At 34.1% G+C, this 21251-nt stretch overlaps 1 protein-coding gene across 3 annotated transcripts in view; it reads left to right on the top strand.

Moving 5' to 3' along the window:
* The window catches only part of ATP9B (ATPase phospholipid transporting 9B (putative)), a 133653-nt gene that overhangs the window by 30083 nt on the left and 82319 nt on the right, over window positions 1-21251 (top strand). For all 3 annotated transcript variants that reach the window (XM_039320457.1, XM_039320460.1, XM_039320458.1), the window contains 3 exons: window positions 3248-3306; window positions 7494-7545; window positions 21097-21191. In XM_039320457.1, the coding sequence (XP_039176391.1) occupies window positions 3248-3306; window positions 7494-7545; window positions 21097-21191 (206 nt within the window). The remainder of the gene's footprint in view (window positions 1-3247; window positions 3307-7493; window positions 7546-21096; window positions 21192-21251) is intronic.

The raw sequence follows: 21251 nt of genomic DNA, 5'->3' as shown, positions 1-21251 counted from the left end.
TAAAACAGTGTTTTTAAAAAGTTTCTTCCTCTCAAAAAACAATCAAGTTGGACTCAAAAATTAGGTTACTTCTTCAGAATTCCTGTCATTTTTACAAAATGTTTTGATTTGTATGAAGAAACATCAGTTTCGTGGGATTATGTCCAAAGATCCTTTCACAAATAGATTTGTCGTTGTTCCTACTTATCTTATATTGAATAGCTATGGCAACAATTTTGGATTAGCTTGAAAGCTTTGGGCAACATTTAACTTTTGATATACCCGTTTCCAACTTCATAGTTTTATTAACAAGTCACTACAAAAGTTATAATTATAATTTTTGAAGTTTCTTGATTTCAGAGTAAATAACTATTTCATCTTCATCAGCTCATCAATAGTTATGAATTCCTAATGTGTCTGTGGTTCTGTCTTATATTTGTATCACACGCATGTCTTATTGCTTCAGTTGCTTGATCCAGATTTCAGAAGTTTATATTAAGATAAAAGTTGTGACATACTTTTGATATATGTTTGCATTAGTGTTTTACATTATTTACTTTCTGCATTTGATTGTGAGGTGGAAAGGCAGGTTGCAAATCCCAAAAATCTAACAATGAGAATTTTACAGATTATGTCTTTGTTTTGATTAATTTATTTGAAGTATGTATGCTACATTAAATTTAATAGCTACAGAGACCTAAAGGTAATTAACAAGGCCAAGTTATAATGATTCTTTGTAGTATGTGCATGATGTTGATTATTTTCATTGTAGAAATATTCTGCTGTATTCATATATGTTGATTTTATTTATTTTACAATCCTTCTTGAGCTGTTCATGTGCAATGAATTATGATAAGCACTTAATTGTGTTCTAGTTGCACATAAGGCTTTAGGCAAAGGCTTGTGCCTTGGTGGACCATAAAGCTTGAATATGCAGCCACTTCTGACAGCTTTGGATTTTTTTTATTGGCAATTACACAGATGGTGAAGAATGTTTTTAGTTTGTGAGATGTGTTTCAAAGGAAAAATAGTTTACAAAAATAATTTATGCAGTGAATAGCATTTGATAGTTTTCCAAATTATCCTTTCAAAGTTATAATATATATCTTGTTTTCTGAAATGGTATCCAGTGATTACTTTTTCTGATAGATAAAAGGCTTATTGATACCTTAAGGTTTTCATATATATAATTGCTATTTGCTAAGACACATTCTACCAACCTCACTTCAGACAAGGAACATGAATAACAGTAATCTGAAATTGTATGTTCCTGCCAAATGTATGCATTTTATGCTTTAGAATAATATCTTGATACACAGATTTTTTGTAAACGGTATTTCCCATTGCGTATGCTTGTTTTTGTGGTCTTGCAGAATGCAAGTGCTTTCTGAGAAAGAATGTAGCAAAAGAATAAATAGCTATCATCCTATTTTGAATTATCTTTCCAAAAATGGATGTGACATCATCCCAATATTTATTTGGAATGTAGAAATATAGGTAGATCGTCAACATTAAATTCATTTGTCTTCTTGGAGCAATGCTTAAGATGAACAAGAAGATGCTAGAGGTTGGATAGCAGTGTGGTATGCTTAGGTAGGAATTATTTTTTAATATTAAATTTAGGCTATTAAGTTAAAAACTGAATTTTAGGGACTTCAAAACAGCATTTGCTAGAAATCTGATATAATATAAAGGGTAGCTTCAGATTTCAGTGTATGAAAGAGAAGTAGGAAGGAAATACGTTGCAGCTGTTAAATTCTGGCAAGATTAAACAGAATAAATTCTCGTGGTGCTTATATAGGAAATATAATACAGCAGTTCTAATATTTTCTGAAAAATATTGGAATGTTGAAGTGCATTTATTCTAGTTACAATTTATAATTCTGGAATACTTGAAATATTATTTACATTTATTTTTTAAATATCCAACTCACATTCTCAGGTCATTTATTTTATTTATTTATTTATTTATGAGACTTATATACCGCTTTAAGTGCAAGCACTCTCTAAGCGGTGTACACCAGTAAGCAATGTATATATATATTTACATTGCCCCCAACAATCTGGGTCCTCATTTTACCTACCTCGGAAGGATGGAAGGCTGAGTCAACCTTGAGCCGGTGAGATTTGAACCGCTGACCTGCTGAACACAGTCAGCTAAAGTGGCCTGCAGTACTGCACTCTAACTGCTGCGCCACTTCGGCTTTATTTGAAATAGAGTTATCTAATTTTTTATGTACCTACATGTAACTTTTCATAAAATAAAAAACTTTTTCTAAAAATGGTTTGTGACTTAACAACAATTACACTGTCCATAAAAGAACCGGTTTCCTATATCTTGTAATTAGCTTTATTTTATAGGATTACCTTATTTGATAATTGAAATATTCTTTTTCAGACTATATTCATATTCACAATATCTTCTAATAAATCTCTTTACAGTCAAACATTCTGTCAGCTGAGAAGACATGTAGTGCACTGAGCTGCCTGAGACACAAATATAGGAAGTCTTCAACTTATGGCCATTTGTTTAACCGTTGTTCAGAGTTGTGAATGGCTGAAAAAAGTGACTCATGACCATTCCTCTCGCTGCTGGATTCATGATTTGCCTATTGCCTATTGTTCATTAAATGACTGTAGTGGTTTGCTTAATGACCATAGCAAGCAAGATCATAAAATCACCTCAAATGACTCACTTAATGACCACTTAGCTACAGACATTCCTTACTACCAATTGTGGTATAAGTTGTGTACTTCCTGTACCTCTTTTATTTTTTTAACTTACTAGACAATTTTTTTTCCTGCACTGATAAAATTAACATGTAATTTATTCCAACAGCACGACAATATAGCCCAGCGGTAGGCAACCTTGGCTCTTTTATGACTCGTGGACTTCAACTCCCAGAATTCCTGAACCAGCCATGCTCAGTCCACAAGTCATAAAAGAGCCAAGGTTGCCTACCCCTGATATAGCCTTTGGATAGGTCTTTGACATATCGATAACATCTAAAATGCATTTAGAATAGTGGTAGCTTATTGGATGTTTTTGAAAATCCCATTCTTTTTTCTTGCTTCTTCATTAAGTTTTAGTACCGATATTTAATTTTTAAAATGAGTCATTCAAATGTTAAGCTCTTTTTTCTATGTTAGGTCAATAATTCAAAATGAATTGTGAAGGACAGAATGAAAGATAGAAATAATGTAATGGGGGAAGTTCTGTGATTTCGAGATCATTGCTTATATTGATTAATTTCTTCTTTCTTTAAAGGTAAAGTGCAAGTTAAAAGCTCAGACATTCAAGTTGGAGACCTCATCATAGTGGAAAAGGTTAACTTTTTCTTGGTTAATCAACATTTTAAATGTATTTTTCTGTTCTTTTGTCCTGAACATTACCTATCCATTGTTAACTTCAAACTGCCCTTAATCAAGATTAAAATGCAAAATTGACAGTATTTTGTTGGCAGTTATGTATTTTGCAGACTTACTTTGGATTTGCCCTGCATGGCATTGCAGTACGGTTCTTTCTTTTTTCCTCACTATAAGGCAAATGATAGCGAGTACAGTAGCTGCATGTGTTGATAAGAATAGATTTTAAAACAGAATTCAAAGAAATGTAGGGCTTAATTCATTCATGGGAATAGAGGGCTAGGTCAAACTAAAGAGAACTATTGAATTGAAAATGTTTCCTAGAATGCATATATTATCTATCTATAGTTCTCTTTTAACTGTCTGTAAATGACACATCCTAAAACTAAGCCCACTAGTATAACTGACTAGTCAATTACACCTTCAGTGTGACAGTAGGAATAGAAGACAATAAAGCTGCATAACAAAGAAAAATTATGCAAATAGCCCCATCTATACTGTCAAGTCAGTTTTCATTAAAATAAATATTCCTGTGCATTTCTCACATCTGCTTTAGGGGATCAGATTTAAACGTGAATTCAGGAATTCATACCATCCAACAGATCAATCCTGATCAGTAGAATGACCACTTCAAATGCAGCAAATTGTAGAACTTGAACAATTGAAAATGTGCAGGTCTTTGGTTATTCGGGTTTTCTCCCGCATAAAATTGGAAATGTCTTGGCGATGTTTCAACGAAGTCCCATTCTTCATCTTCAGGCTGGTGTTTTCGGCTTCGTGCTTCTAGGAGCAATGTGTGATCGTAGCTGTTTCTTCCTTTTAACTGCCAGTGGGGGTATGAACTGGTTGGGTGGGAGCTTGGCTGTGTTCTGATTGGGTGGAGGTGTGTTCTGATTGGTTAGGGGCTTGGCTGTGCTCTGATTGGATGGGGGGTTGGCTGTGCTCTGATTGGATGGGGGAATGTTCTGTTTGGGTGGGGGTTTTGTTATGCTCAGGTTAGTCTGAGTTGCAGGGATTGAGATGGTGAGCTGCGTTGCTGTTGTTTGGCCCCCACCCAAACAGAACACTCCCCCATCCAATCAAAGCACAGCCAACCCCCCATCCAATCAGAGCACAACCAAGCCCCTAACCAATCAGAACACACCTCCACCCAATCAGAACACAGCCAAGCTCCCACCCAATCAGTTCATACCCCCACTGGCAGTTAAAAGGAAGAAACAGCTAAGACCACACATTGCCCCTTGAAGCACGAAGCTGAAAACACCAGTCTGAAGATGACGAATGGGACTTCGTCAAAACGTCACCAAAAAAGACACTTCCAATTTTACATGGGAGAAAATCTGAATAACCAAAGACCATTTCCTCCCAGCACAAGACCTAAATGGTGCTGGCTTTCCACATAAAGTAGGGAGTGTACTTAAAGTGTTTCTGATTCTCGAATAACTGTTCTTAACAACAACATATCAGCAAAAAAATGAAGAAATTGTTAAAGAAAATACATACTGTGTTTCCCCGAAAATAAGGCCCAACTGGAAAATAAGCCCTAGCATGATTCTTCAGGATGCTTGTAATATAAGCCCTATCCCAAAAATAAGCTCCAATTAAGATTGTCAGACTGATGGGCATATTTAGTACCGTATTTCTCCGAAAATAAGACCTAACCAGAAAATAAGCCCTAATGTGTCTTTTGGAGCAAAAATTAAGATCCAGTCTTATTTTCGGGGAAACACAGGGTATATGTTTCAATCCTAATGACCTTTCAATATGTCAGTATTGATTTTATAGTAGTTGTACTTAAAGTGCAAGCAGTTTTGTCCAAAAGTTTGTTCCTAAAAATGTGAAGGATTTTCTTTTTGTCTGTTCCTTTCATTCCAACCTGTAAAATTTCTAAATTTGTATATAGATTGCTCTCACTTAATAAACTTAATTGGTACTGGCAACTCCATCACTAAGCAAAGCGATCATTAAGTGGGAAAACATACGATCATGACTGTGCTTTCTGACTGGAATAGTCACTGATGAGTGATTAATAAGCAAGAACTCCCTGTTCGTGTGATGTCCCATCCAAGGGGATAACCTGGTTCATGCTTGCTTAGTTTCAGAAATGCTGTCGATTCATATGCTTCCAGGACTCCATGCTAGGCTAGGGATTATTTTTTACTTTAAACGATTTAAGCATGAAGGAGACTACAACTATTTATTTTTTGGTAGAAAGACAAATATTTAAAATATGTAGCAGACATGAACATTTGTTTTGATTGCTATCTGGCCACTTTAATGAGGATTGTAACATTAATCATGTTTGATATGTGGGAAGTGCATTTTTGTCAAAGCTTCAGCTTGTTAACAGGCAACAGTTTTAAAGGATGAAGCTAGTAACTTGAGTTGTGACTAAAAGGTTTATGTCAACATTAAAAAAGAAGTGGTAAAGATGTATAGTTAATCTATATAAAGACAGAGCATCTGATTTTATGTTTGTCATTTAAGGAATGATTTATTGACCTCTGAAGTTGCCTTTTGCCTTTCCTCTCAGTTTTTGCAGATAGTGGGTTCCCAAGTATTGAATATACAACATAGCTTCTATTCTTCACTAAGATTTATATTTTTGCTGTCCTTTTCTTCCACCTTGATATATAAAAGGCTTCTTGTTAAATGGGGGAAGGGATGTACAGTTTGAGAATATGTAATAAAATTTTATCATTTTTTTTAAGCGGAAAAAAAATAACAAGATTCTGAAGTTGTTTACTTTTCTGATGTTTGAGTAATTTTTTAGACAATTCAATGCAGGATTTAAAGTACTCTGGCAACCTCACAGAATTGAAATAGAGAATCCAAAATCATTATGATGTTCCTCTTCACATTATCCTACTGCCTGAGTAGTCACCACTATAAAGGAACTAAATAAAATTTAGCTAAACAAAATTTAAATAGTTATCTGAACTCCTTCAGTTTTATCACCTAAACCCAAACTATTCTAAGAAATAACGTGATGTATTAGTATCTACCATTACCCTCAAGTCACTAGAATGACTTTTGGGGGAATTACTTCTCATTTTGGTACTAGATCACTACTCCATTATTTCCAGTCTCTATCTACACTGTTTGTTTGCAATAAACATATGTATTGACAAGGGAGAGAGCTTTCTCCAAACTCTTTTGATTATAAAATCCTCTTTTAGAATTTTAGATTAGCCTTCTAGATTTTTTATACTAATATCAAACTTTTCTTTTTGCCCAAGGATTTTCCTGTTGCTTTTGTTGGTTTCCCCTTTGTTTCATTAGGATTATGTGTAATTTTTACTATATACTTGTATTCTGTTTATGATCATATTATATTCTATCTAATATCTGTAAAATAGAAACATTTTTATATAAATGAAATACTATATATTGTACACTTTCCTATACAGTTGAGTATATGAAATACTTAAATATATTTTAACTAATACTTAAATCACTAATTAAATAAGAGATTCTGTTGATAGTGTTTATTTATCTTGGTATATACTTATCCTACTTTCACCCCAACACATGCATGTGCATGAATTGTTGGGCATACATATGGTTCTGTAGAACATCTTTGGCAGCAAAAATCACTGTATATGTATTGTCTCTCATCTATTAAGGCTAACAGAGTTTATGTCTGTCAGGTCCATACATGAGGAATTCAGTTAGCTATTTTAGTGCTCATGCCTATTTCACAGGAAATTCCCAAACAGGCAGCTTGTACCTAGATAAGTTTCAATGGCATTCGTGGGGAAGTATGTATGACCTTACTCTCTTATGCCTACGTAAAGATTCCAAACTAATTGCCCACTTGTCTCCTCTCTGTCTCTCTGTCTCTCTCTCTGACATGACAGAAGATAAAAGAACTTCCATTATTTGCTTTTTAGTCACCATAATAGCTTCAGAAGAAATGAAATATAAATAAATATAAAATGAAATGTATATGAAATATAAATAAATATAAAAATAAATAATTAGTCGTTTATTTTAAAAAATCTGATTTTTAAGTGGTAAATATATCTCAGCCAATTACATTTTAATTAAGCATTAATCTAAATAAAATCTTAATTGCTTCCATGCTTCTGAGAGATATTTGATTGGAATTATACATTGACATATTTTTGGATTTTTTTTGCCAACAGAATCAACGAATTCCATCAGATATGGTATTTCTAAGAACTTCAGAAAAAACAGGTATGTTATTTTCTAATCTCAGGTGCTTGAGGGTGATATGGCATCAGCTTTCTATATTATGAATTCTTTAGCTGATCCTTGTTGATGTTGGCTGGCTTATGAACAACTAGCTGCAATATAGATAAAGATCATACCTTGTCCCATTTTTTTGCCAGCAGAAGTATCTCCCATGCCATGATAACAAAATCACTTCATTCTGTCAGTTATGTGAAATTAAAAGATGTTCCACCCTTTGCTTTGGTGGGCTGGAAACATGGACGTCTTAAAAAAGATTTTTGATCACAACTTGATTGTAAGACCTCAAAATACTTGTGTATATAGAGCAGCTTTTTCTACCTCTATGTCCTCCAAGTGTATGTGGATTCCTAGAACCCTTGGTACGAACTATGTAGATCAGGCATCCTCAACCCCCAGTCTGTGGACTGGCACTGGTCCGCAGCATGCCAGAAACCAGTCCACACAAACAAGTGAAGCCCAATCTGTGGGATACAGGCAACACGTGAAACCATGCCCCCTCCAGTCCGGGGAAAACCTCTCTCCACGGAACCAATCCCTAGTACCCAAAAGGTTGGGGCCACTGATGTAGATGAAGGTTTCTAGGAATTAAGATTGAAGTATCTGCAGGTTAGGGGGAAATTGCAGATTTTTCAAAGCCTTGATCATTAACTACATATACATGGAGGGAAGTATGCAATCGGGTACCCCAAGGCTCTGTTTTAGGCCCAGTACTCTTCAACATCTTCAATGATTTGGATGAGGGGATAGATGGGGAATTCATCAAATTTGCAGATGACACCAAGCTGGCAAGAATAGCCAACACTCCAGAAGATAGACTTAAGATACAGAAGGATCTTGACAGACTTGAACATTGGACGCTATTTAATAAAATGAAATTCAATGGTGAAAAAAGTAAGGGTCTACATTTAGGCAAGAAAAACTAAATGCATAGGTACAGTATAGGTGGCACTTCGCTCAATATTAGTAACTGTGAGAGGGATCTTGGGGAGACTTAGTGGACAATCACTTAAATATGAGCCAGCAGTGCACTGCAGCTTCCAAAAAAGCCAACACAGTTCTAGGCTGCATTAATGGAGGGATAGAATCAAGATCACGTCAAGTGTTAATACCAATTTATAATGCCTTGGGAAGGTCACACTTGGAATACTGCATCCAGTTTTGGTCACAATGATATAAAAAAAAAATAAGACTGCATCCAGTTTGACTGGTCATGAGTCATAAAAGAGATGAGGTTGCTTACCCCTGAGCTTGTTGGACAACAGCTTGAAGCTTGCCAGGTGAGTAGCAGATAGGAGGGGGGAGAGAAAGAGAGAGCGGGAGGGAGGGAGGGAGAAAGAGAGAGAGAGAGAGACAGAGAGAGAGAGAAAGAGAGTGGGGGAAGAGGAGTGGCAGACCAAGGGCAGATAGAGAGGGAGAGAGAGAGACAGAGAGAGAGACACTTTTGACATCTAAAATGAAGATAACACTGCATATATCCTTTTTTACCTTTGTGTGTATGTAATTTTATTCTCTTAAAGCATTCTCTTGGTGATCATTGTTTTAATAGTATGGATATTCCCAAAAGTCATATTTTCACACACACATATACATACACACACAAACACACATACACACACACCTATAATAAAGGTAAAAAAGGATATATGCAGTATCTTCATTTTAGATATCAAAAGGGTTTTGCGGCTCCCAGTGTTTTGTTTTTGGTGGGAAACGGGTCCAAGTGGCTCTTTGAGTGTTTTGGGTTGCCTACCCCTGGGCTAGTTTAATGAAAAGAAGGAGTAGGGGTGACATGATAGTAGTGTTCCTATATCGCGGGTTGCCACAAAGAAGAGGGAGTCAAGCTATTTTCCAAAGCGCCTGAAGGCAGGACAAGAAGCAATGGATGGAAACTAACCAAAGAGAGAAGCAACCTAGAACTAAGAAGAAATTTCCTGACAGTTAGAACAATTAACCAGTGGAACAACTTGCCTCCAGAAGTTGTGAATGCTCCAACACTGGAAATTTTTAAGAAGAGATTGGACAATCATTTGTCTGAAATGGTATAGGGTTTTCTGCCTGAGCAGGGAGTTGGACTAGAAGACCTCCAAGGTCCCTTCCAACTCTGTTATTCTGTTCTATTCTAACTCCTGGCACTGAGCAAGTCATTCTGTTCCAAATTCTAGATTTCTTCTGCAGTCCGAATAATATTTCAATATAAAATAAGCCACATCATACTTAGTATCATTTACTTTTAAGCAGAGTTGCAGAGAAATGAGCTGCTGATATATTGACATTAGAATACACACAGATAGTCCTTGACTTACAGACATAATGGAACTTGCCTATTACAGTCATTAGTTGAGACAGTCAAAAAGCAAGTCATCATCTGACTGATTCAATTTTACTTTTTTGTGGTGGTTAAGTGAATCACCGTGGTCATTAAGTGAATTCACAGATTTTAAACAAACAGTGAGATAGTTAAGCAAACCCATTGTTTGCTATGGGGCATTTTTGCCCAAAACCATAAGTAAATGTCAGTATTTGGCAAAAACGGAGTAAATTGCAGTCAGGTGACTATACGGTGCTGTAAATGGCCATGAATTCAGGCTGGTTGCTAAGGACCTGAAAGGCAGTCACGTTGCTATGGGGAGGAGGTTGGTTATCAGAGCTTTGAAACCAAGTCGTAACTACCTTTTGTAGTGTCTGTTTTTGCTTTAAACGGTTGCTAAGTAACTGATTGTAAGTTAAGGACTACCTGTACTTTGATATTAAAGTATGTTTTTATACATACGATATATGCTCAGAAATATAGAATATAAAAATACAGAATCTAGAATGAGATATTTAGTGTTGTATAATAACAGGTCGGTAGTATCTTTCTTGATAAGAATTTTAAAAGAATGATTTGCTATATTAAGTACGGTAACATGTATAAGCCAATCTAATGGGGCTACTTTTAAAAAATCTATTTGTCTGATAAAGCTAATTGTATTTTAAAAAATTAATCATAACTCTTTAATTATTTTTATGCATGTTGTAATTGTGACTGATGAATAATGTTTTGCTGACATTAAGAACTTCATGAAAATTCTTCCCATTGTTATTTAAATATAATTTAAGCAGTTTAAAGAAAAGTCACTTGATTTGTGTTTTATATTTATGTCTAATATGGAAAATATTAAAAGTAGGATTTTCCCAGTTACGATTATAGTTCATTACGAATACAACTTCCTAGATTATGGTTTCTCAAATTAAGCATCAATTCTGAAAGTACAGAATCTACTTAGGTTTGGAAAAATCTTATTTCTATAATAAACTATCTAGGTAAAATATTATAAAAATGAAGACATATTTTACTGAATTAACAATTCTATTTAATTGTTTTACTGTTACACCTCATAATTAATTGCAAATTGTTGTTTGGCACCTTTTTGCAGAAAAGATTGACACTTTGAACTTCTGAAATTACACAGAAATGTGGTATCACTTTGTTGTTCAGCCATTCAGCTCAAGTGTCACTTTCTATCTCTTTCCAAGCAGACTGCTGCAGAATAATAAGGCTGTAATAGTTGTGGCACCTGTTCTGAACATTCCTATTATGTTTAGAAACCATACATTCTAAAACCTACCTGTCTTGAGAAGAAAAAAAAGTTGAGAAATGTATTGCTATAGAGAATGACAAATGACTAGAGTGAAGTTTTGCACATGCGGCCAAATAAACTTTTATCTTCAGGGCATGAGTGACTGCCAACAATCTGTCCAAACTATTTTAATCTGTTCCCATATCTCAGTTCCTATTCTGGCTTTAACATTTGATTTAACATAGGCTAACCATGTTTTGACATCTGTCTTGAGCCACTGAATGCTATTGCTTTTTTGTGTTACACCTATTGTTTTCTTAATGAAGCCTAACAGTAAGAATCATACAGTAGTAAATATATTAATAAAAACGTATTTAACATGTTTATGCTCAGAGAACTTGTATGGCTAATGGACCTATCTAAAAGTAAAGAGGTTTTGATTCTGATTATTCCTCTGTTATAATTCCACTAGGTTTAAGCCACTTTATCTTGTTCCATTGTAATACCAGGTTCACGTTACAAATTTTATCAGATTATTTTAAAATATTATATTTGGAATCCAGAGATGCTGTTTTTTTTTCTTTCAGTTGCATTGTATGAAGTGTTGGACTACTGATTTCTGATCTCTGAGTGGGCTATCCCACATTGCCTATAAAGGAAAAACTCAACTCTGTACAGATGTTTGATGATTAGGTAATAGAACTGCCAATCAGAGCAAGGCAATATAGAGGACCTCCTTCCAGTTTATATTCCAGAGGGAGGAGGGAACTAAGGAGAGATGATTTGGGAAGGTATGTGTAGAAGGATGGATCAGAGGGAGGCTTAAGAGTCCTAGTCCAGGAAAACCTCAATCTATGAGAAATACTGGATGATGAATATAATTTGATGCCAAGGAAGACAAATATCGACATGCAGATATGTTACAATGTTAATTGAATCAATTTATAACCCTTTAAAAGTTATTTATTAAAAGTTAATTTGTTTCTTTGTTTAAGTGTTACATCTTGTGCAGGCAATTTAGTCCCATTCTTAAAGACATAAGAAATAAAAGGGGAAAAAAGCAAAATAATTTCTAAACATAAAAGGATTTCATTGTGGCAGCACGATCAAGAGAGATATCCCAAAGTTGATGGAATAATTTTGAAGAAAAAGACAATATGAAAAGGGCACCCAAATAAACAGTATGTAATAGCCATTATGTGTATACACTGTGTAGAGCAAATAAATCTAAACAGAAACCATTATAAGTACCAAAAATACAACACTATATTTTTTTTAAAAAAAATGATTAATAGTAAAATAATTGTTAGATAGCCCAAATATCATTAATAGTAAAATAATTGTTAGATAGCCCAAATATCAACTCCCTAGTGGCTACCTGAAGGCTAGGGCATTTGGGGAGTTCCCTACTTCAAGGAAGCAAGATGTTCCTGGTTATAAGGACAGATGCTGAGAAAATGCACAGGGAGTGGTGATCTGCCCAAACTCACTCTTCAAGAATTTGTGGGGCAGGCCAAGTCTTTCAATATCCAGGAAATAAGTCATGTATAGATTTTAAATTTCTAACCAGCCCTTTAAATTGGGCCTGGAAGTATAATTGACAAGCAGTATAATGACCATGTCAGTAGCTATGTTTGTTTCCAGTGGTTAGCAGATGGACCCCTGCCCTTGGAGTCGAATGGAGCTTCCAAACTGTCTTCAGGGTCAACTCTACATAGAGTGTGTTGCAGAATAGTAGTAGTAGTAGTAGTAGTAATTATTATTATTATTATTATTATTATTATTATTATTATTATTATTATTCAAACAGACAAGCACCTGCAACATAACACCCCAGACTTAACAATTGTCGATAAGAAAGACAAAAAAGTCTGGATAGTGGACGTGGCAGTGCCTGGAGACAGCAGAATAGACAAGAAAGAACTGGAAAAGATAACAAAATACAAAGACCTACAAATAGAAATAGAAAGACTGTGGCAAAAGCAAGCAAGGGTAGTACCAATAGTGATAGGCTCCTTGGGTGCAATTCCAAAACAACTGGAGCACCACTTGAACACCATTGGCATTGACAAATTCGCTATTAGTCAATTGCAAAAGGCAGCCTTATTAGGAACTGCTTCCATCCTGCGACGATATCTGTAATACCATCAAACATCCACATCTGCCTATCCCAGGTCCTGGGTAAGGACTCGATAGGTAGACAAAATGCCAAATCCAGTCTGAACATCTGGCTGACTGTGCGATGATCAATAATAATGATGATGATGATATTGATATTGGAAGGACCTTGGAGGTCTTCAGGTTTGACACCCATAGGAGCAAGAATTGTACTTTTCTATGCAGCAATGTTCCTAGAGTAATACATTGGCGTTCTTTTGTTATTTCTCTCCTACCCTGCTTCATGACAGCATTTTCATTATCTGCAAAGGGTGCAAAAGAAAGAAAAGAAGCAGGTCAGCTGCGGTGTTGTTCCTCATGAATTTGTTTAATCTATTCTACACTGAATGATAAAAGATAAATGTGCCAAATTTTGCCATATAGAATCATGTATCTTCCCAAAGCACGATAGGCCCTTTTACTGAGGACAGGAATGTCAAGGAGATAGTAGACTATGTGAATTGAAATATGAAATATCCTTTTGACTTCATAATACTTTAAAGGTAAAATGGTATTTCTAAAGAAAGCATAAATTCTGCAATTAGAATTTAAGAAGATGTGCAAGTGGTTTTAGTACTCAGACTTGGATTATTTTCAGTGAATGCAAAAGAGTTCCTTAAAGCATTTAATAAAATAAAAATTCCTAAAACGTACAGAGTCAGTATAAGAGCTCTACAATATATGCAGCGTGATCAAGCTTGGATTAAAAGCATCTGTGTTCTTGTCAATAAGGAATTGTGATGAGTTCAGGGGTATTGTATTGATTGTGTATTAATACATGGTATCCTATTGGACCATAAGCTGATTCTTTAGAATGTAAATGAATCTGTTGATGGATCCAGTGACTGATGGCTTAAATTCCAATTAATCAATTGCTTCATCAGTTTCTTAATTCATATCAAATATCTCTTGAGTGTAGATGTTCTTTCAGTGGTATTAGGGAAAAATATGCTTTAGAAGTAATTTTCATCAATCTCTTATAAATGCCAGTATGTTTTTTCAAATTCCCAAGTGACAATATTATAGCATAAATATTTGACATATAGTTTCTTCTGAATGAAATAAACAGAAACATTCCCCAGAGCATTGTACTGGGCCTTTCCTGCCTGTCATTAGTTAATGATTTAACAGTCTTGCTTCCGAAGAGCCTACATTTCTTTACATAGCAAAAAACTAAGTACTCTTCAGTTCTGAGTCATAGCAAGCAAGTTACCGAAAATTGCAAAATGTAATATTTTATAACAATTTCACATTTCTCCATAATTCCTTTAATTAGTACAACACTTGACACAGTCTGTTCATTGTGACACTTGTATTAGTTAATCTTAATTTGATTGCCATTAAAAGCACCCTTTCTTGACAACTCTTGTCAATTATACAAAATAAAATCAAGTATTCATAAGAAGACTGTAACAGAATATAGGCAGGCAGATTTAATAATTCAGTTTTGGTGAGGCTTAACTGGATTAGTTGTTGTAGCTAGTGTTCTCATTTGTGAAAAATTTATCAGATACAACATTTGAGAGGCAACAGATGGAATAGATTTTATAAATGAAGTATTAGCTGCTTGAAAGAAAATCTGTTAGTGTACTTTATTTTTGAAAAAAAAATGGTGAAAGCTTAGTTCTGTGTTAATAATTCATTTTTAGATTCATTAATATAGCCTTTATACAAGGAAGAAGCAAGTCTGAAACATAGTCCTACATATGTTAGAGAGGCCAAGATAAGCATACAATCAAAAAATAAATACCTTCCAGCTTCATGTCTTTATTTACTTTTTTCATGAGTAGCATAGCAAATTTAAAAACAATTTAACCAATAGTTACTAACAATATCTAATCAACATTTTGTTAAATAAGTATCTTCTATTGAGTCGTAATTGACAGCAAATCTTACTGGTGCGTTATGAAGAACACTATAACTAACAAGATGCTCTGTATTACAAATATATTTCATCTTTATCAGTAATCCATGAACTGAATTATTTTCTGACTAATATGAGAATAGGTTTTAATAAAATTAATGTATTATTTAAAAAAACCAACTAACCGGAAGGAAAATCTGTCTCCTTCAAATATTCTATTTTCCCTAAACAAGAAATTATACCTACTTTATCTTACAAATTATTATTTGCAGACAATAATAACATGCATTTTATTCCTTAGCAAACGTGAACTACTCCACTTCATATTCCAGTGCAATCAACAAATTCAGTGTTAGTTATATGATAGTGTTTAGCTATCCCCTCATGTACTTTTAATGTTTTAAAAACTGATTCCTTACTTGGATGAGATGAAACCGAAGTAAACAAATGCGGGAAGGAATATTTTAAAGATTTTTATGGGATAAATAGTGATATATCAAGTAGTAGAATTGAAACAAATTCTTTGAAGGCCAGCGTCCAAGAAAAAGTTATGAAAAAGAAAGTTGTGAGAAAATTGAAAAATGGTAAGGCTACAGATGAAGGTGGTATAACTAGAGAAATGTTAGTAGTTACTGTGATCAAAACCCTGAAATATAAAATAGATTTGAAAAAAAGTCTAAAATTATGATTCTAATAAAAATATTAATACAAAGTAGACATCTCACTATGGATTCTGTATAGTTTTGATGTTCCTTCAGAAAGGAATGGAAAATGTACAGCAGGATTAGTTTGTGTACTTTCATTTGACAGAATTCTGATTTCAAAATGCCTGGAGGTGAAAAAGGGCAGTGGGCAAAATTTGGGAAGTCAGATGTCATAATTGAGCAGATCGTTAACAAATGCATGAATGTAGAAGGAATTTTTTTCCTTTGCTGATTCATGATAAAACTAATAGGCTTGAGTTGCAGCATGAGCTGATAGTCAATTGATGGAGCTGATGTTCAATAATCCGTTGAGTGGTACATGACAAAGTGAAAATATTTGGGCGAATAAATGAAATATTTAGCACATGGTTTGAAATGAGAAGTGATTACAACAAAGGTGTATTATGTTCTCTCTCATTCAATGTATTTATTGATACATAATGAATGCTTGTTACGTTTGACATGTGTGTTGGTTGGAGATGTGAATATTTGTGTACTTTGTATAGAGATAATGCCATGTGACTGGATAGCAATCCAAATTGTTTGTAGCAAATGTTGAAAATATTGTATATTGTATAAGGATGCAATAAGAAGGGTGGACATGTAATATGTATGAAAAACAAAAGTAGTTATGCATGACTGGGAAAATGAAATGAACAAATGTAATAGAAAGTGATAAAACATCTAGAGGAAATGCCTGAAAGAAGGAAGAATGAATGGATTGGTAGGATAGGAAAGACCAAGAAAGTCATTACTGGATGGAATGAACTACATCCTAAAAGGGAGAGAGTATCTGTTGAGATTCTCGGTCATCCAAGTCATAGTTGTCTCAAAGGTGTTTTGTTCTTCAAAAGGCATTGGGACTGTTTTTTCTTTGAGGAAGAAGAAAACCTGCTCAAAGAAAAGGAGGAAGAAGAACCCTTCTCCTTGAAGAAGAAGAAGCGCCTCCCCCCACCGGCCATCAGAACTGATGAAGCTTCTTGGATGAGAAGCGAAACGTTTTCTTCTTCCTCAGGGAAAATGCAATCCAGTTGCCTTTTGAAGAAAAAAAAGCACCTTTGAAAGAAAAGGGAGAGAGAGAGGTGAGAAGTTTAAAGAACAAAAAATAGTGTATTCATTGTAGTATGGATGTGGTAGAATCAGATGGTTTGCAGGAATAAAAAAAAGCTATGGAATGTTTAATGAATGGTGTTATGCAAATTATATTTAGTTATATTTCCATTTCTTTTATTATGCACTTAATGTCTTTGTTTCTGTGCTTTCCAAGAATCAGCTGCCAAAAAGTACTGAAGTTTATTGTGATCTTAGTAACTTATCAAATTAGGGTAGGCAAATGCAGATCTTAGTTTCTTTTTTAATAGCTATACCACTTCCAAGATCACTGGAATGCATTAGAATATGATATATTCTTATAAGTATATGACCTCTGAATCAATAGATTACAGCAAAATATTATAGTCAAATTAATATTTTATTACAGTTTGCTGCCCAAAGTCTGAGATAGGCAGCTATAGAAATTGAATAAATGAATAAATAAGCCACTTAATGATAGCTCTGCATTTTCATGAGATTGCTTCTTGATATATATTCTGCTGTTTCATTAAAAAATGCCTGATTAGTATAAGGTTAGTATTTTAAGAACTAAGAAACATTAATAGATTTGTTAAACCTGAAAAGTAGATCAATATTTTAAAAACAAAATGGTTAAAGGTGAAAGTTGCAATCATGTGGCCCTTAAGTCAGCAAATTATCTTCAATGTTTGCAGAGATTTTTTTTCCCTCAGAACAGAACAACTTGTACACTTTTTCCATGCTTCCATATTGCCAGTGTTTTAGAGATACAGCTCAAAAGCTCAAAAGTTTAGAATTGCAGAGTTACTTACTAGTACTTGTAAATTCTGAATTTGAGCTGAACAGCCCTGCTGGAAAGGGAAAGATCAACGTTTTCCTGAGGCTTGTCCTTCAGTCATGCCTCTAGTCTTGTTAGAAAGAAATACTTTATAAATTAAAGCTATGCTGGAAGTCAGAAAGATGGTTTAGAACTTGCATTCTTTGAAGCAGGGTCTTGTCTTAAGATTGTGTAGCTTCCATAGCAGACCTAGGAAAAGATAGGTTTGGTTTAAGGAGTTACAGTCTGCTGCTCCATATGTGCCTCTGCCTCCTCCGAAATTCCCCCCCCCCTTTTTTTTGCTTAAATCTGTAGTGCTGCACTTTCTTACAAATGACAGAAAATTTGAGAACCATTTATAAAGCTTTAATTGAAGGCGTATGTCTCCTTCTTATAGATAGCATTAAAGGGATTTCAAATTTTCCTAATTTCTTCTATATTTGAGCATTATGTAATGTAAATATTATTGTTTTGCTGTGAGCACATTCTGGTTAATGTACTTCACTTTTCTACATTTCTGCGGAAATAAAAGTGGACACATAATTTTGTATGGCATTCTCCCAACATTTCCTGTACCTTAAATGTGATTGAGAAAAATCTAAATATTAAGGGATATATGATATAAAACCAACATAAATTCAGTGAACAATGACTATTTAAAAAAAAACCAGAATAAATTACTGCTAATTGGAATACTGTAAAACCATTTCTGAAAATAGGTGAGGGGCTTGAAAAGTGAACCATTTCTTTAATACTGAATTAAGATCAACATTCTTAAGTCTTTCTGACATTCCCTGTTAGTTTACTCCCCATTTGCAGGCTTTCTTTTTGTAAAAGGAAGAATAATCAGTAAGATGATGGCTTGTATCTGTGTTATAAAGTAGCTTATCTCTCCAGATTCTATTTCCTGAAATTATGCAAGACTGTGCTCAGAATTGTCCCTTCAAACTATTGCATTTGCTGCTAAGTAAGAGAGCAAACAAGGTTTTTAAAACTCTCAAATTAGATAACAGAGTCAAATAATATCTCTTTGCTTATCAAATAATCTCTTTGCTTGGACTTCTCATTAACATCTTGCCTGGTTGCCATGGGTGACTAGAAAGTGCCCCCAGGTGGTTATACAAAATTCCTGATTTGCAGCACATTCCCCAGGATGATTCTAGCCTTTTAAAAAATAAATAAAAATCAATCAGACATGCTCAGTTCTGTGCTGATTGAACTCTCATCAATTATCAGCCCAGCTCTTTAATGCCTGCAGCTTTCATTTTATTTTATGAAGAGCTTTGTTGCTTGTATCCTTTTTGTCAGCTATGGCCCAATAAGTTAGACTAATGACAGGCTGTGGTCTTATTCATTCACATCTTATAGAACAACGTGGGACTTACTCTGAGTAAATGTTCATTGGGTTGAGTTGTAGATTTTTGGTTTTGGAAAGGGAAAATGCCAGTGAAAAGTGTAAAACTAGTCCATTTAAATTTCAGCTCCAGTTATGTTAAGAGGAAATTGTGGCATTTGGACTTTTTGTAATTCAGATTTGTTAATTGGCACTCAGATGACTTTAAAATACTAATACTTAGAGATTATACTTATGTAGATTATTTTGCTGAGTTCTGGTCACTAGCTATAAATCCATGTTCAGATGAAAGAAAAGTAGCTGGAAAGAAATACTTTCACCAACAAGCTTGGGCACAATTTATTATAAACATATGCCATATTGAGCACATGAGTAGCTGCTAGGGAAATGTCTCTTTTTTCCAAAATGGCTTTAAAATCTCATAAGTGGTTCAGCAGATAGGTTGCTAATACTTTTGTAAGCTCAAAACTTTTGTGAGCTTATTTACAAAATTGCTTTTGCACTGATTAACACCAGAAGATTAAAAAGCTAGTTGGCATTGATAAGGGATAGGAGTAATCACTGATGTAGTATTATTGTAATTAAATGTATGTAGAGTGTTACAGCAATATAAATTGTTCTGAGCTTTAAAAAGATTGTAATAACACAATAATGCATATAGTGGTATGACTTAATTCTGTGCAGTAGTTTATTTTTTGAATACATACTAATTTCCACCAATTCTGTAGCATATACAGAAACAGTCAAACAAATGCTTCATTGTGCTGTAAACCTTTTAGAATCCAAATTTCATTTTTAACTGTTTGAAAATATAGTTCCCCAAAGCCTCAGATAAAAAACAATGAGATAAAAAAATTCATATTTCTCTGACATTTCTAAATCTAAAGATTGGTATACAATAGAACTTGTTATACATAAAAATATTATTGTTATTAGGAAACTTGATTATCAAGTACAGTTTGACAATGGATACATTGATAAAATATAATGTGCAAATTGTGGATTGGTTCCCAGTTTTTTAAACACTAAACTAAATAGGAGTGATATTCTGTTGATGTCATTGGGTCTGTTCTATTACTAAATCAGAATAAACTTTATGTAAATTATAAGTAAAAGAAAATAAGAGTAAATGCTTTTGGCACGAGTTGCTTCTCATAATCTTTAGTATTGCCTATATAATTTTATGTTCTTTAAACTTCATTATGCAAACTTAAGAATTGGTTTATCATGTACATTAAAAAGTCTTTTGCCAATGGTGCTAAAGAATGATTTTAAAATGTCTGGGTAGGGGGACATTTTATTGTTTAGGTTTTGCTGTAGTGATCAGTATTGAAAGCTGAGTTGGCACAAACTAGTCTCTTTTTCTGGATAAAAGGGAAACGGACTATGAGATAAGTTATTGATGAAATTAACTGCTGAAGTGGAGAGGAAATGCGGCTCGCCGATACATGTCATAGTGTGAGCTCTATTAAATGAATATATGTGCAGTCAACCATTCAGAGGAGCCACACTGGTCTTGAACTGCATTGATCTATAGCATAATTCTAAATGAAATTGATGGATGAGAGTAGTCATTGACAGGAAGGGTAAAGAGAACCATGAAATGCCTTGTATCTGCAAAGTATGATGGAGAATAGACTGTTGATTAGAAAATACTACAGGAGTCTAATGTTCTCATGTTGTCTTATACTTATTTACAATGTATTCAGTTTCAATAACTGTCTGAAAAATGCTTGCTCTGTATGTTCTAGAAGTTAATTATTTTGTACAGACCATACTCCGTCTTTTTAAAAATAGAAATGTTTTTAAATCTGAAATACAGTACTAGTAAAACTGTCTATAGGATTTTTTTTTTCTTTATGTCTTATGCTCTACCAGAATTAACAGTGATAGAATTGTAGGAGACTTCAATAAAAAAAAAATCATAGCTTAGCTCAGTTTCTATTTTAGTGGAATCTAAAATATGTAATGTTCTTGGGGTTTTGTTTTGGTTTTGCAATTTTAAGGTTCCTGTTTTATTCGAACTGATCAGCTGGATGGAGAGACAGACTGGAAACTAAAAGTTGCTGTTAGTTGCACACAGAGATTACCAGCTTTAGGGGTAAGCATTATGGTTCAACATTTTAGTCCTTTCATTGCAATTAAATAATTATTTGTTTTC

The sequence above is a fragment of the Crotalus tigris genome, unplaced genomic scaffold (genome assembly GCF_016545835.1).
Source record: "Crotalus tigris isolate CLP2741 ecotype Arizona unplaced genomic scaffold, ASM1654583v1 scf7180000023638.494280, whole genome shotgun sequence".
Classification (NCBI taxonomy): domain Eukaryota; kingdom Metazoa; phylum Chordata; class Lepidosauria; order Squamata; family Viperidae; genus Crotalus; species Crotalus tigris.
This window is presented reverse-complemented; position numbering and strand designations above follow the sequence as displayed.